This window comes from Cydia amplana, chromosome 7 (genome assembly GCF_948474715.1).
Source record: "Cydia amplana chromosome 7, ilCydAmpl1.1, whole genome shotgun sequence".
Taxonomy (NCBI): domain Eukaryota; kingdom Metazoa; phylum Arthropoda; class Insecta; order Lepidoptera; family Tortricidae; genus Cydia; species Cydia amplana.
In genome coordinates this window covers 6,155,596-6,172,570 of record NC_086075.1, presented here as the reverse complement: position 1 = coordinate 6,172,570, position 16,975 = coordinate 6,155,596, and the positions used below count along the sequence as shown (strand labels likewise).

General features: G+C 38.4%; 1 protein-coding gene across 5 annotated transcripts in view; it reads left to right on the top strand.

Annotated features, from left to right (window-relative positions):
* LOC134649421 (calcium-activated potassium channel slowpoke) overlaps positions 1-8,632 on the top strand; it is an 85,286-nt gene extending 76,654 nt beyond the window's left edge. For 4 of the 5 annotated variants that reach the window (XM_063504166.1, XM_063504164.1, XM_063504168.1 and 1 more), the window contains 10 exons: positions 487-522; positions 607-736; positions 1,584-1,649; positions 2,739-2,910; positions 3,263-3,487; positions 3,818-4,112; positions 5,074-5,210; positions 5,968-6,104; positions 7,220-7,445; positions 8,195-8,632. In XM_063504166.1, coding sequence (XP_063360236.1) covers positions 487-522; positions 607-736; positions 1,584-1,649; positions 2,739-2,910; positions 3,263-3,487; positions 3,818-4,112; positions 5,074-5,210; positions 5,968-6,104; positions 7,220-7,445; positions 8,195-8,293 — 1,523 coding nt within the window. In that variant the 3' untranslated portion in view covers positions 8,294-8,632. The remainder of the gene's footprint in view (positions 1-486; positions 523-606; positions 737-1,583; positions 1,650-2,738; positions 2,911-3,262; positions 3,488-3,817; positions 4,113-5,073; positions 5,211-5,967; positions 6,105-7,219; positions 7,446-8,194) is intronic. The other variant, XM_063504165.1, reaches the window with a different exon arrangement.
* Positions 8,633-16,975: the final 8,343 nt, after the last annotated feature.

The window sequence follows — 16,975 nt, the reverse complement described above, 5'->3', positions numbered from 1 at the left end:
TGAAATAGTAGACAAGAAGATGCGTACCTACCTTCTAAAGGACCGTTACATGATCCACATTTTTAGTTGTGATTGTTTTCTACACGAAAAACGTTTCATTTTTGTTTTTGCATCACGTTAAGAGATTTAAAACTTGCAAACCCCATCGACCTGCGCTTCTTGGTTAACTCTAAAGCGGATGTTTCATTGGTTTGTACTCCCGCCAGGCATTGCGACCCATTGCATCCGTCCGTTTAATACATATTCTACCCTTGAATGCTTTGTCGATACGCTTTTGTTGTAGACATTAAATAAGTTCTTAAATTGCCCTGAATCCAATTGAATGGAATTAATGTACCTAATGTAAATATCAAATATTTTACTAAGTACTGTTTATTTTGAACAACAACTTGTTTAATCCAAAGTAAAGTAAAGCACTGCACTGCACACATATTTTTAAGGCACGTAATATTTTTATTTTTTATTAATTTCAATATACTATTCCAGGTGAAATCGCGAGAGAACGAGGTGAAGACATTAGTTGTAAGTACTAATTAAGCAATATTTGCAATCACCTATAATCGTTTAAAGATCAATTGATTTAACCTATATGACGTTTGTTTCCAGTAATAAACAGAAACCATAGAAGTGCACCGAATGCTCTCCTGTCTCCAAACGCGAACCAGCTGATGAACACAACGACGACGAGGCAGGTCAACAAGGTCAAGCCAAACGTAACCAGAGCTCCACCTGACACGTAAGTTATAAAACTATTAAAAATATTAACCTAAATTGTAGTCTGTGGCAGCCCTGAACCATGATTGACTGTGCTTTGAATGTGTGTGTATTCAACGCGCTTTCGATTGGTTGTGGCCATGTGTGAATGAACCTAGGGCTGCCCCATATTCATTGCTTCACCTTTAAAAGATATTTTCGTTAAAAAGATGTTGTGTATATATGCCTTAAATGTAAAACAATGGCTGCATAAAATTATAAACATAACACATAAAGATTATTAATAATCGCATATAAAAAAAAACTTGTGTTTATCGTATTTTCTTTCTTACTTTTGAACTAAACAGCTTGATTAGATCCCGAAACTTAGCAACACCTTCGACCCTATTTCGTTGTCACGAGATTTATGTTTGGCACTGTGTGCACTGTGTACACGATATATAAATGTCTATATATTATATACAGTGAAAATCAGTTTTTATACAATTTGAAGTTTTTATGAGTAAATATGATAAAAGCGACCTATAATTCCAACGCTGATCTCACCCGAATAATGTGATCTTTCACACGAGGCGACCAGCACGGAACTAATTCTTAGTCGACCCTTACGATATTTTTCTAGCAATGAGCATCATTACCCCTAGCTGCTCAATGTACACTCTCGCTGACTCGAAGCCAAAGCCAATTCCTGCCATAAAAAACATACCACGTTTCTCGACTATGAAATTCTAGAATAAGAAATACGGGTAAGCAAAAGCCACATTGGAATTTGAAGTGTCAAATGAGCAAATTAACTGATTTTCACGGTATCTCCCCAACCCGCACTGATTGTCAAGACATGAAGCTACGGAGCTGTTTGGGTGTTACAGGAACCCTCCGGATCAGGACACGAATTACCAAGCGTACCACCTAGCCTACGAAGTGAAAAAGCTCATGTAACTCAACTTATATATCAGCTAGAATTTTTCAGTAGTTTGACTTTACTATTGTATGATACCGTTGTTGAGACTTATATAGATGCTTGCTTATGGTTACTTTAGTTTATGTAGGTAGAACTCTTATATTTATTTGTGAAGATAGGTTAATTGGAAAATAATACTTAATTTTAAATGCATGGAGAATAATCGGAGAAGCGTCAAAACAAAAAAAAATCGAATGTCTGGGACATCTTAATATAATCAAATTCAAACATTGTTACAGTATTTTTAAAATAATGATTCTTAATACAGAACCACTGCACCCAACGAAGCTATTTGGTGAATTGCAACTAGAAACATTCGTAATAAGAATTCGTTCATAAAGTTATGTATTTAGAGCCTGTAACAGTAGAAGCAATAGGTATAATTATATATGTTTTCAGGACGAAATTTTTCTAGTAACGATTCACTTTATTTCCTTTATTTTTCGTATATTTTGGCACCTGTAAACAGCACGGCACTAGTCTTGAGATGACCTGGCATGTCTTATCGGTTGTATATAAAAAATCGATCCACGAAATGTATGCGTAATATTTAGTGTTTATTAGAGTTGCTTACTTTCAGTAATTATGAAATACTGACGTATGAGATTTAGTTTTCATAAATACTCGCCTTTTTGTTATCAGTTTTTAATTAAGAATCATACAAATAAAACTTTAAATCTTCTACGTCGGTCAAATTATTAAAATTTCCTTACATTTTATTTCCATTTGTAATAAGAAATTAGCGTAAAAACAACATCAGCTTCTAGTAATTTTCACAAATTTGAAAATTACTTATACAATACAGATTTATTTTAGTAAAATATGACTTAAGTGTAATTTTTTGTAAATACAAATACCGCGACACTAATTTGAGCTTGTAGCTTTTTACTCAACCAATTTTAATCCAAAATAACATAATTTAAATACGTTATAAATATAACATAAAACACCAACGCACTGATTCTCGCCAATTTTTAAAACTTTCTGCACAACGGCAACACTGAGCCTATCGCCCGTTATTTATAAAACGTTCGAAATTTAAAGATATTTTGTATCCCTTCAGGCCGACGAGTAGGAGCAGCGGCGGCAACCAGAACAGTAACGGCGTGAGTCTGCCAGCGGGCCTGGCCGACGATCAGTCGAAAGATTTCGACTTCGAGAAGACTGAAATGAAATACGACTCCACTGGCATGTTCCATTGGAGCCCCGCCAAGAATCTGGAGGATTGTATATTAGTACGTAATTTTCTGTGTCGATCTGTCAATTTGCTTGAACAATTATTGATTCACCATCATAATATCGATATACATATACGATAGAATCTTGGCCTTTCTGAATGGTCGCTACAATAGTATATCATTTGCTAGTGTCACGCTCCATTAGCGGGTATCCTCAATCTTCGCTAGATGACAGCAGATTCCCACGCCTATTCACGGGAACGTTTGCTAGAACTTTACCAAATCCTGGGAACTAAAAAGATCTAAATATGTTCAAGAAATCGAAAAGCTTTTTTCAGAGCATGTTAGACTCTCCAACCGCAAATCACATGTGCTCTCGCCATGAGCTCATTTTTTAATTTATTTACAGGACAGAAACCAAGCGGCGATGACCGTCCTAAACGGCCACGTGGTGGTCTGCCTGTTTGCGGACCCCGACTCGCCGCTTATAGGGCTGCGGAACCTCGTGATGCCGCTGCGGGCCTCCAACTTCCACTACCACGAGCTGAAGCATGTGGTGATTGTTGGGAGCGTCGACTATATCAGAAGGGAATGGAAGATGTTGCAGAATCTGCCAAAGATTTCTGTTTTGAATGTAAGTTTTTTTAATTCTTTCTCTCATTTCCATAGGCGACTGAATCCTCTGTTCAATCCATTATCATATGTGTTGATTATATTTCGGTATTTATAGTTTGATATGTTTTTATTATTATTGTTTCTCTCAGCTAAGATTCACACACAGTCCAGTTTAATATTACAAGTCCTTTATGCTGAAGAATCTAAGTCAATCAGTCAGCCAGAAGCTTGTTTAAATTATGCTAACGTATCTTATAGCCCAAAACGGTAATCACGGGGGAAGTTAAATACCGTGGATTTTGCCAGCCCCTTTCATGACATTATACTTAAGCCAAACTATGCTTGACAGGGTTCACCGCTAAGCCGAGCCGACTTGCGTGCAGTGAACGTTAACCTTTGCGACATGTGCTGCATACTGTCCGCAAAGGTGCCGTCCAATGACGACCCGACGCTGGCCGACAAGGAAGCTATCCTGGCTTCGTTGAACATCAAGGCGATGACCTTCGATGACACGATAGGCGTGTTGAGTGGAGGCGCGACCAATGGGAACGCGGCGGCGCAGCCCCCGCCGGGGGCCCCGCCCGCACCGGTGCTGCTGCAGCGGAGAGGGTCGGTGTATGGTGCCAATGTGCCTATGATTACTGGTGAGTGACAACTTTTAACCTTCATCCGGCTTTTTATCTTGGCGTCGTCCCAGTTGCATCTTAAATGAGCTCATGATCCAATTGGCTACTTGAAGTCAAAAAATAATGTTTATTATCTTCTCCATTAATTCATCGTCCATTAGGTTTATGTAGGCCGCAACTTTTGTTGTTAGGTTTTTTTTTTGAGATCTTCAATATTAATGTAATTTATTCAAGAAAAAACTCTAGTTATATATGTAAGAAATCCACAACGCAGGCTTCGTCCGGTGGCCACAAATGCAAATCAGCAACATGCTTCGTCCCAAACATACCAAGGATGATAATCGCAACAGGCTTCGCAGGCTCCGCGCAGGCTTGTTGTTAGTTGTATGTAGATTCGCGTTCCAACATACAATTGGCAACGACGACACAGGATTTAATCAAAGTTTTCGGTGACCGCACACTCCGGTATTATAAGTTCTAAAAGAAAAATATCTAACATCCTGTTACTCGTTCTGTGACATTTCTAATTATTAACTTTGAATAAATGTCATATACTAAGAAAAAGTAATAATTTAATTTGTTCTAATACATTGATTGGCAGCGCCATCTCTCTCGCTAACTCGGTATCACCTGAGATGATCCAGTTAGAAAGGTCGAACCATACTGTTCTACCTTAGAGGTGGCCAGGGGGCGCCATAAGCCTTCAGTACGAAGTGCATATACTTGGAAAAATTCGACCTATGCCGCTGTGGCCCGGTGGCCGAATGGCTCAGGCACCTGCCGCGATAGCAGAGGACGCTGGTTCGATTCCAGCCTGGGGCACTGGAGGCCTTGGTCACTTTTTCTTAGTATATGACATTTATTCAAAGTTTATAATTTATAGTAGTGTGTCTACTTGAAATAAAAACAAATTAAAATATTTTCTGAAAATAATTTAATTTGTTCTAATACATTTCTAATTATTTTCAATATTGTGCAGAGCTGGTGAACGACAGCAACGTTCAGTTCTTGGACCAGGACGATGATGACGATCCTGACACGGAGCTGTACCTCACGCAACCGTTCGCCTGCGGCACCGCCTTCGCCGTCAGCGTGCTCGACTCGCTCATGTCCACTGTGAGTTCTTGCGTTATATACAGGGCTGGGGAACAACGGGGTCCCGTTGTTTCCCATAAAGTTTTAAGTCATAATGTATTGTTTTTCATATTATCATTAGTCATAAAACTGAAACCGTTAACATTTCAGGATTTTCGTTAGGTTATCCTATAGATAGGTTTTTTTTTTTTTTTTTTTTTTTTTTTTTTTTTTTTTTTTTTTAATGCTTTCTACCTCCAACATGATCGGAGCCTGTGTTTGTCTATGTACTCTTTCATACCAGTTCTCGCTTTACCTATAGATAGGTTAGGTTAGGTTAGGTTTGTTTTATGGCAATCCTGAAAAGTGACGCGTTTCCGAATTAAATGAATTATGACTAACGAACATTCGGGCAAACAATACATTATGGCTTAAGACTATTTGGGAAACGATAGAGACTCACAGAACAACAGCTCTTCTTGAACCAGGAAGACGATGATCATCCCAAAACGGAGCATCAGCGTGACCTGCGCTCATTCGCCCTCTAGAGCTTAAGGATTTTAAGCAGACCCGCCGTTGTCTAGTGACATACGTAAAAGAACTGCAATATATTTATTTCGGTTAAAATCCGTGCCTTTGCCTTGGCGAAGAAAATTAGTCCTATATCTTTATTTATTTCTGTGTTTACGTCTATTTATTTGTGACTTTTGTCCTATACAAGATTTAAATAATATTGTACAACCTTCACTCTCTTCGCATTTGCTAGACGGAAATTATATCAGTTATTCCATTGTTCCAGACGTATTTCAACCAGAATGCCTTAACCCTGATCCGGTCGCTGATCACGGGCGGCGCCACGCCCGAGTTGGAGCTGATCCTCGCGGAAGGAGCTGGTCTCCGAGGAGGGTACTCCACGTCCGAGAGTTTAGCGAACCGGTAAGCTGTTTCCAATCTGCTATCTTCTTTGGGAAAGTTCACAGCACTATGTCAGTTTCTATCCACGAACCGAAAAAATGGTTTAATTATTAACTATATCAATTGGAGAACATCGACCCAAAAAACCGGGGAAGAGTATTGGACCACCAATAAAGGACGGCTTTCGTTTCAATAAACATAATTAAGGAACCCTAAAGATATGCTTCTATCTCTAAAGTCTCGTTATCAGACTAGAATTTATAATTTAGTTTTACAATTTAGGCTTCTATGTAATTATGTATTAAGCTCCGTAGCCACGGAAGTTCATAATTTAGCATAGCTAGCAAATAGCTAGGTTAGTTAGTACTGATGAAAAAGTTAGTACGAATCTTAGACATCGTTTACCGTTTGACCATCGTGCACATATTTAGCGGAAAATTAGCCTTTAATAGATTATTAGCCTCATACTGCACAAGGCAAAATTTCGAGACGCAGCTTATACATTGTAACTAGGGTTTGCACGACAGATCCGAAATGTAGGGAAAAATCCGCGGATCCGGATAATTTCATTGACGACCGGTCTGGCCTAGTGGGTAGTGACCCTGCCTGCGAAGCCGATGGTCCTGGGTTCGAATCCCGGTAAGGGCATTTATTTGTGTGATGAACACTAATATTTGTTCCGGAGTCATGGATGTTTTCTATGTATATAAGTATGTATTTATCTATATAAGTATGTATATTGTCGCCTAGCACCCATAGTACAAGCTTTGCTTAGTTTGGGGCTAGGTTGATCTATGTAAGATGTCCCCCAATATTTATTTTTTTATTTATTTCATACATTTCGGACTTGGAGGATATAATCAAACGGAGACGCCATGTCTGTAATTTTCTGTACAAAACAGTCTGCCGATTTTTGCGGGGGAGGTGAACGTCAAATGTATGCGTAACGTAAAAATAGCCATGTCAGATAAACGTCAGTCCATACATTGTGTATGACCGTTGGCCGCCTATTTTCGGCAGAGGGGAAAGCTACTACTCCGCTAGCTAGCTAATGGCTACTCCGTTTAGTTGTATCCTCCAAGATTTCGGATCCGGATTGCAAACCCTAATTGTAACCAGTTACTGTAAAATTCCAGGGACCGGTGTAGAGTAGGTCAGATCTCCCTGTACGACGGGCCGCTGGCCCAGTTCGGGGAGGCCGGGAAGTACGGCGACTTGTTCGTGGCGGCGCTGCGCGCGTACGGCATGCTCTGCATCGGCCTGTACCGGTTCCGGGATACTTCGTCCTCGTGCGATGCGAGCAGCAAGAGATACGTCATTACCAATCCGCCGGATGACTTCATCTTGCTGCCCACTGATCAGGTATAGCAACTTTATTGGATTGTATCTTTTTTTTTTTTTTAATTTATAATGTAATTTTTGACGATCATTATGAGAAAATAAACATAATTTTGACGAATGTAGCAAATTTATAGTGTAATTTTCATCTTGAAATAAATAAATCTAAATCTAAATCTATCACTTTGTCATGTGACGCGAGCAGCCTTAGTAGCACGGTCGCATTTTTATCGTTTGTCACCATGCCTGTCACGTTCTAACAAGTATGTAAGTGTGAAAGTAACGGGCATAGTTATAGTCGATAAAAATTGAACCATGCTGAGCCCGCAGGTGTGTTACATAAGAAATGCATCCCCCAACTCTTTCGCATGCAGCAAACAATACGTTGACCAGTCCGTCAGACGATTCGTATGATGCATAAGGTGCAATACGGTATTAGGCAACTCTAGCAGCAAGTAACGATTGCTGTCGTATCGAGAAGAAATCGAGTCTCGTTTCTAATCGTATTGTTTGATCGTATGCAATGTAAACGTAACAGTAGCATCTTCATCATACAAATCACAAAAAATAGGTCTTCATGAATGACTTCATGTCATTTTCATTAATTTACAACGTCCTTTATGTATATCCACGAGAAATTTTCAAAGTATTTTCTATGAAATCTAATTTGAATTCATAATTGATACCATCGTGATTAACTACATATTAAATCATGTCCATGTTTTCACGGATCACGAATAATTCCTCCATCGTAAAGAGTTAACTTTGTGCAGGTATTCGTCCTCATGCAGTTCGACCCCGGCGTGGAGTACCGCTCGTCGCGGCGCGCGGGCTCGGCCACGGGCAGCGGCGGCAAAGACGACGCCTCCTGACTGCTGCTGTGCAGCGCCCTTACCGACGGACCCTACTCCTACATCTAAGCCTCCGGGCTCATAGGCGGTAGGGCCCGACGCCACTCCACAAGCCCCCCAAACAATTCACTTTTGAGTTATACTATTTTATCTAGGTTGCGCAAACTCTTTGGTTTTATCTTCACGATTATTTCCATTCGAAGCCAAAATTCAAAGTTTTTGTGGTGATACCTTTTTCAAATTATTATAACTCGTGCCCGATTTTATTTCTTCTTGCGTTTTAATTATTTGGAATTGGCTAGCTAAGTACAAGTTATGTTACACGTCCACTGACACGGCACAGCAATCTTCACCATAACTCTTAAAATGCACCTTTTATAGATGTAGGTCAGGGGTCTCCAAACTTTTTTATCTGAGGGCCATATTTCGCCTCAGAATTTTCGCGCGGGCCACCGTCGGCGCCGAGGGGGGGGGGGGGGGTATCTGGTTTCCTGTTATCCTGGCTTCCGCGGGCCGGATTGGAACGCTTCGTGGGCCGGATTTGACCCGCGGGCCGGGGTTTGGAGAGCCCTGATGTAGGTAATAGGGAAAGCCATGTTCAGGTTCCTATGTTTCTTTTGCACAACGAGCACTGCCTTCTATCTGTCTTGTAATTTGTGAACACAATCTCTTTGCATTGGTACACAGAGAAAACATTAATAGAGGTTTCATGACTGTTAAAATAATATCCCTGTAATTCCATCAACGAGTCTAGTAAAAACAACCACGTAACTTATTTCACCTGAAATTCTAATTAATATTTTGGCAGTCATGGGACTATTATCAAACAACTTATGGCAATCATGAAAAAAATGCATAAACAGACACTTCTAATGCTGAGTCTAATGAGTAAGTAACGTAACATCAAACATTGTACCGATTGATACCACACTAATAATGTTGAAGTCCAAATTACTGAAAAATATTTCAACATTTAATTCAGTGCAACACTTCGACACTTTTTCATTTGAAACACTACACAGTCCATTTTGAAAAGTGATGGTCGACATTCGATTTTATCGACGGTTTTGACAATTGAATTAAAGTAAGTCTGTATAATTGTATAAGTACCTAAATATAACCATTATTTGTAGCGATATAATGCTCAATATTAAATGAACCTTTAAAACTTTTAATTGCACTACGGTGTAATTTCAGAACGAATTTAGTATAGGTAATGCATGCTTTCTTTACTATTTCTTCTATTAGTGTAGGTTTGTTTATTTCTCTGTAGTTTTTACTATTTTTCTCGCATCTTTTGACTCATTCGGGACGCTTTCTCGGGGCTAAAGTATAACTTTTAAGCATTTATATTATCATCGACTGATCGAATACTCTTAAGCAGAACACTTCATACTTACATCATGACACAAATGTGTTATAAGTTACTCGACACGACTACGTTAAAGTTATTGTTTTAGTTTATATTGTTTTATATGGATTCACATTGAATCCATCGTTTACTATACTTATATTTATATACTTAGTTTTAAGACACAACTGTTCAAAACATGAAATGCACCTGTGGTAGTAGTATGCATACAGTTCCATCGCTTAGCTTACGTTTTATTTTATCGAACTTCTATATACTTTCATGTAAAATGTCCACTAGTTAAGGCAGTTTAGTTATTCTTTTATTTCGACGGCTTGAGACAGACGCGATTTAAATACCTACACATCTTATCTTGGAACTTATCAGCGAGGGTAACGACAACTGTTGGCTACTCTTCGGCTAAATTCACAGACGTGTATTTCTTTTCATGTCTCTCTTCGTCAAATTATGTTCAACCTCATCTAGCACCGCATTTTGTTTATTTTTTTAATAAATTTCTATGGAATGATTGTTTTGTTTTGGTTTTATTTTGTTTTCCTATTGGGCGGGGGATCGGTGGACGTGGATGGCGGCGCTGCACACACAGAACACGTTCGCGACGACGCGTCGCTCGCGCGGCGCGGGGACGTCAGTGCAAAGTGTAATTTTGCTGTAAATGTGTGATATTATTTTCGAATCGTCGTTGTTACTGGCTTCTAAAGCCTGCGATGTATTTAGTGTTAACTCCGGGTGCTTTGACGATTGTGGACTCTTCATAGTTTAATGCCCTTTATTGTATTAGAAAACTAAGGCTCAACTTTAATCGACTCCACGTGCAGACATTTACAATCGACTCGAACAACGGTGCAGTTGGTTAGAGTTCCTTTCTAGAACTTTCTAGGTAATACGTGTAGTTACATTCGCCTCGCCAATATTAGTGTCATTTCTTCGTATCTGTCGGTGACGTCGAGCCGTACAAACTGACAAGATGTTTGATGAACCTTATGATGTAGATAGATAATGTGAACCCTTAAGTCCGCCACGGCGTCGCCCGCACGCAAATAGCACTTATTATAATAATAATTAAAAATACCTCAATTACCTGATAGTAAGTAAAGTTAGTTGAAATATTGTATTAATTTTCATCAAACATCCTGTGTATAGTTGCCCACCGTCACGTCATAGCATAGTGCCACTGACTTGCCTGCAATAGGCGGCTTCATTGCTCACTTCATCTAGAAAGCCATACTAATGCAACCCTGTTGCTCGCTACGCGGGCATACGAAGTCAAAGTACGCGCCAAGAAAATGACTGGATACTTACTTAAATTGTAGTTAAGAGCCCCATTGTCTGGTAAGTAGTGGCAGTATAGACATCATTTGATTCTTTAAATAGAATAGGCAAAGCCGGCCTTATTGCTATTAGATAGTGGGTGTGATGTGACGAGAGAATCCAAGTGTGAACGGTCCTGCCTGACAACTCGGACAACTGATCCTAGTTCGTAAAGGAATTGAATGCAAACATACTGCCATATATTTTGTAATTCCGCTACATAATCCCATGGAAAAATACACATCAATAAAGTACAAAAAAATATCCGTGAGACACAGAAAGTCAAACAAAAGTCCTAAAAAGAGAAAGCACCATTGGTACGCCAAGTTAAAATTCGACGAATAAATATCAGAATTGTGTTCCATGAACATGAACAAAAAGGAAGTTATTTACCCAAGAGGTCCATTCGTGGGGTACTTAGGCTTCCGATTTACCCTAAGATCTCAAGTAACTCTGTGTACCACTGGTACCAACATTATGTGTGGGCAGGAAACCACCAAGTGAGCCAATTCTCTAATTTTGTTCGCGATTCCAAAAAAGTGATTACGTTATTTGAGTAATGGAGATGATCGAACGACCGGAGAATAGTTCACCGCACACATCGACAACAGAATGAAGATATTAGGTAAAGTTTTGAAAAGGTTGTGCACGTTAAATTATTAAAATTATATGAAATTCGTCCGTCTGTACTGTATTGTCGGAGCAGTGTCTTGGCTCGGGAGGCATTCGGACGGCGCTAGTTCGTGTATGATCAGATGTTAGATGTATTCAGAGCTTGGTATTCGGTCGGTAGTGTCCATGCATGCAAGGAGCCCTCCTAGACGCCAAACTAGGGTAATGAGTAGAGTAATACCTGCAGCGTGCTACATTCAAAACATTTTTAAAACGATTTAGCTAGAATGTTGTATATAGTCAAATGTAATTTTGTATGTTACGTAAGAATTTTTCAAAGTACATCTCCTTTGCATTAAAATAGAAGGCTATGACTACATTAAAAAGTTTATATTCAATACTATCGTGTGTAGATTGTTGTAAATTAGGCTTTATGTCTATGTCATTTAGGAATAGTGTTCGGACGTCTCAATGTAAAAATGTAAAATACACGCTATTATTTTGGATTAATATGAATGTTAAATAAGATTAATATTAACATGACGATTTTTCCTTTAATATTTTTATACAGCATTACGAATATTTATCGCAATTAAAAGTTTATAGAGGTGGGTCAGTGTGCAATTTAACATAGTGTTTAAATTTGTATAATCGCCTTAACGAGAGAGAATATAGCCGTGTCCGTGCGTCTGCGCGTTGTAGTCCCGCGCGCATGCGCGGCTCCCGTTTGCTAGGTGATGTCTAAGGTAGCCGGCGTCGCTGCCACCTCGCCGCTACTCGCAGCTTTGTAATGGTTGCGTTTTGCATTCCGCCGTCCAGAGTCGTTTGTAACTCGCGCGATGTAGTCTAATTTCTGATGCCGATTATTGTCCATGTAATGTGTGCACTGGAACTTCCCGACGGCAGACCTTTGATGATTCCATGCAAACTTGAATGCGTTAAACAGGTTTGTATAAAACCACCGAGGAACCGCCGTTTAGAACGCCAGGGTACACAGTCTCTAAAGCATTACGCCCCTCGCGCTTCTTGCTTTATTAAATAATCGTCAGCGTGCTAGATGGGCTAATCGCATAAAAAGGCGGCTTTCGGTTTGTCGGGACCGCACAATGCAGAACACATCCAAGAAACAAAGTGCTAATGACATTTAATATCATTTTCATCTTTAAATGCCATCTTCATCCATTACAACATATACTGGGGAGGTACCGGCGACGCCTTTTAGAAATGTATAATCCGCGGGCTTTGCCCGTCTCGATAGTTATAAGTACGTCACGTGATTCAGTTTTGTCAAAATATGCGCATATACCCGTTTATATTTACTGTCTTGATGTTTCATTATAATGAAAGCGACAAAACTATGATACTTATGCCATTTAACGTCGAGTATATGCGCCATATAGTACGGATAATGCTTCTTTTCGGCACTGATGCTAAATAACCCATCGAGCTATCAAGCGGAATCAATTGACGGGTCATTTTTGTGACGTGACCCGATTATACAAGTACCTTACCCCTATTTAATGACATATTCATATCGCAAACTGTCCGCCTGATAACGAGATACAGAAAGAAACAATTTTCTACACCTATTTATAGATCATGTGTATCTATGTTTAAGCAGTTCAAGTATTAGTGTCATAAAGAAGCATCCTGGTTTGTCTAGAGTTTGAATGAATAGTTTAAGAGCATGCCGGGTCCTACTGTGACGGACACTACATATATTACAGTGCCTACTACTAATTCCTTTTTGTTACACGCAAAAAGGTCGCTATTTGATACCCGATATGATCGGCAACTCAGAATCCCAAAGAATTTCGCAAATCCCTGGAAGTTTTAATAGGTTCAAATGAATCAATTTGAATGTTCTTATTGTAACGGTAAAGTCTGTGATTGGTCCAGATCTGCCAATCAGAACACAAACCTTTTTGGATCCATCTGGTCGAACTTATTGAGATTCTGAGATTGCCTTAAGTCGCGTATCGATCACTTTAGACTGTTATAAGAAATGTCAGAGAGTAGACAGTTATAAAAGTTGTTACACTGAATACCCAGTAAGGGGTTTCACAATCATCTACGCTTTAGTAATAAATATCTTTATCGAATGTACGAGAAGGAGACATCGTAATTTCGACAATCGAACTTGGACTTCGCCTGGACCTGATAAGTCTGGGCTGCCACATAATATGAAAACTGTCTACTCTCTGGACACAGTAAAATCGCGATTCAGTTTTAGAGTTAGGTATGATTACGCAATTTTACAATAATTTAAATATAATCTTATTTCGCAAGTTCTGCACCATTAGTTCATTATATGGTGCAGGCGCACAAACTATCACTGACGTTACTTTAAATATTACGTCCGTAAATCATTGGATATCTGTTAGTTCGCGCGTATTTTCATTTCCTATCATCTTACACTATGATCTTACTAAATATGACAGATCTTATGGGGTTAGGATGGAGAGTGCATATTGTCACATATCACTTTTAAGGTATATTCTTAGAGAATGATAGCTATCAGCGGCTAATTCTAATTGAATACCTACACTTGATATAGGGTCTTACCATTTGTCTGGTGCAAGATCTTTCTAATATCGATGCAAAATTGCAATTTTTCGACACGTCCTTTATCTAGGTATATTTTGAAAATATATCGCGTTAAGCTCTTCGGATAATTGTAGCGCCATCTAGTTCACTTATTGTGATAGATTTGCTAGATGGCGGTATAGTATGAAGGGTTTTCCTGGCGCCATATAAAATACAATGAGAAATATTTTTACTCGTTTCGGTTTTGAATTGACACAGCAATGGTGGGCCACTCAATGCCGATGAACGATTAGCTTATTATTTTTCTCCTCAATTGGAATGAGCCGATGATATTGTGATTCAGGATAGTTTTATCACCTAAGCCATGTCCGCTCCTGAACAACCCCCCTAAACCTAGGAATAGCTCGAACGAACTTATACAAACACTAAATGCCTACTCGCAACAAGTAATCCACGTTCTGTGTGCATTAAATTCCTAGAATTAACAACATTGTTGACTATTGCTAATAGCTTGAGGTTGTTAACGTTTTTAGAAACGGAATGGTGAATTTTTCATGTATTATATACGTATATAAATAAATCTTACACTCTCTAATACCTACGATGTTCGCTAGACCCTTTTGTAAGCTGAATGCCATCTTATCGTGTTGTTACACATAGTCCTCTTTATTAACGTAGTATCAATATTATAATGATGGCTGTGAGGTAAATAATTGTAACAATTTAAATTTATACTGTGTAAAATTAATAAATAGCAACACAAAGGATCGCCCTGTCGCAAGATTGGTCTACAGTTTACTTCTTGCCTTTATTTGGCACTGATTTGAAAAGTATCTCGAAAACTTAAAATTTTATGCGGATAATTATTGAGTCTAAGTTCACAGTGCCAAATAGAAACGCATTTTACGATAGCGCGGTACAGCGCGACTTTTCGCAGCGGATTGCCACAATATTAATCTCGACTTGAAAAAGACGAAGAAGAAGCACTTGTATCCAAGTCAATTTTTCGAAGGAATTTCGAGCTTGATAATTGTGGCAACCCCATACTAGAAGCTCACAGCTTTTCCAGCAGTTGCTCAAATTCTCAGCATAACATACCCCATGTTTTCACCGCTTCTAGTCGATCGTTTACAGAATACCACCGTTATTACCCTGGCAACATCACATTGCTCGCTGGCAATACGGTGACGAGTGTAATGTTGCCAGTATGTTCGAATGTATCACACCACAAGGACAAATTATTTAATATTGTTGATGTTGATTGTTAATAAAATGCAAATAATGTAAATATCAAAATAAATTCTGTATTTGTATTTGATATATTGTTTCTGTTCAACACCTACATATCCCAATATTTTTAGTGTTACCATTTTATTTTGTTACCTTAAACTTGTAAAGGAAGGGATGTATATAAAATTCAATCGTTATTCAATTTAAAAATATATTATATTTCATTCTGATATGTTCTCCATAAGGAGTCAACAAAACATTGAGAATCTAAGGCACTCCCTTATACACACAAATGAACAACACTCTATCAACAGATCAAAGGCACAGTCGCAAACCCTAACAGGCGGTTGACTAGACACATTTTCATATTGAATTAATAATACTGCTAATGCCTGACCAGGAATATATGATCACGCGCCATGTTGCGGAATTTCACTGGAACTAATTTTTTCATACTATACTAAACTGTGAATAACAGCGCCCTCTTGACAATGATCATATATTTCTGGCCAATTACATTCACTTCCATAGTCAACTAACTTCCAGAGTAAACCTAGACCACTATTAGTACATTTGAAAAATAATTTTTGTGCTTTCCAACCCAAACTGTGAAATACCACGCATCTCAAAAGTCAGAACTTTTCAATAAAAATTCCTTTGATGGGCAAGATAAACCATTGGTTATTGATTGGTATATTCCTTAACATTCATGTATTCACATTATAAATAAATTTTTGGTATATTTGATATTTAAAAATATGATAATTCTATGATTGTACTACTTATAGAATAGGGATGTTGACATGAATCGCCAATATATAACATGTTATGTTTTTACCATAGCAGGGAATATTAGAACGCGGAAAATCATATTTTGTAAGTGTAAATATGCGTAATAAATTAATTAAAAATAATCAAAAGTATTTAAAATAATGCCCAGTATCACGTGACTGCAAACGCCAATCGGAGCGCGTGACGTAATCACAGTGGAATCACCAAAGACAAGTTATAAAACCTGCCTAAGTGTCTACAGATTATCGTACCGAAACGCGATCTTGGTGCGGTGCGGCGCACGAATCGATAGTGTGTAAGGTGGTGCGTTAAGGACGCAGCTATAAGTTAGAGCGAGAAACAAGGTCGCTGTCCGATGCGGTAGTGTGTTAAGGCTTTAAAAAAAATTGTCAGTTGCCATATAAAGAATTTAAAAAAATTACTGACAGCAGTTTGTTTAAAACGCCGTTACGTCATCAAGGTCACGTGACAGTTTGGAGCGTTTAGGCGCGAAATTTAAACACGAAACTTATTATACATGTTTATTTATTCAAAATTAATGAATATATTTTTTTAATATTTTTTTCTGTAATTATTACAAAATGAAACCAGTTCCAAAAAATTGTCAACATCCCTATTCACTGACAACACAAATGACAAAACTTGGAACATCCTTGCTTGAGACAACAACCAGCTTTTAGTCGGAAAAAGAAACATTTGCCAACTTGTTTACTGTCTGGTATACAGTAAACATTATATTCAACACATAAAAAGTTCTAATCACTTCTAAATTCACTCACAAGAACAGTACATTATTTAGTTTCACTAATTTCGTCAAAGCTTTCTTTTTTTTTTCATTT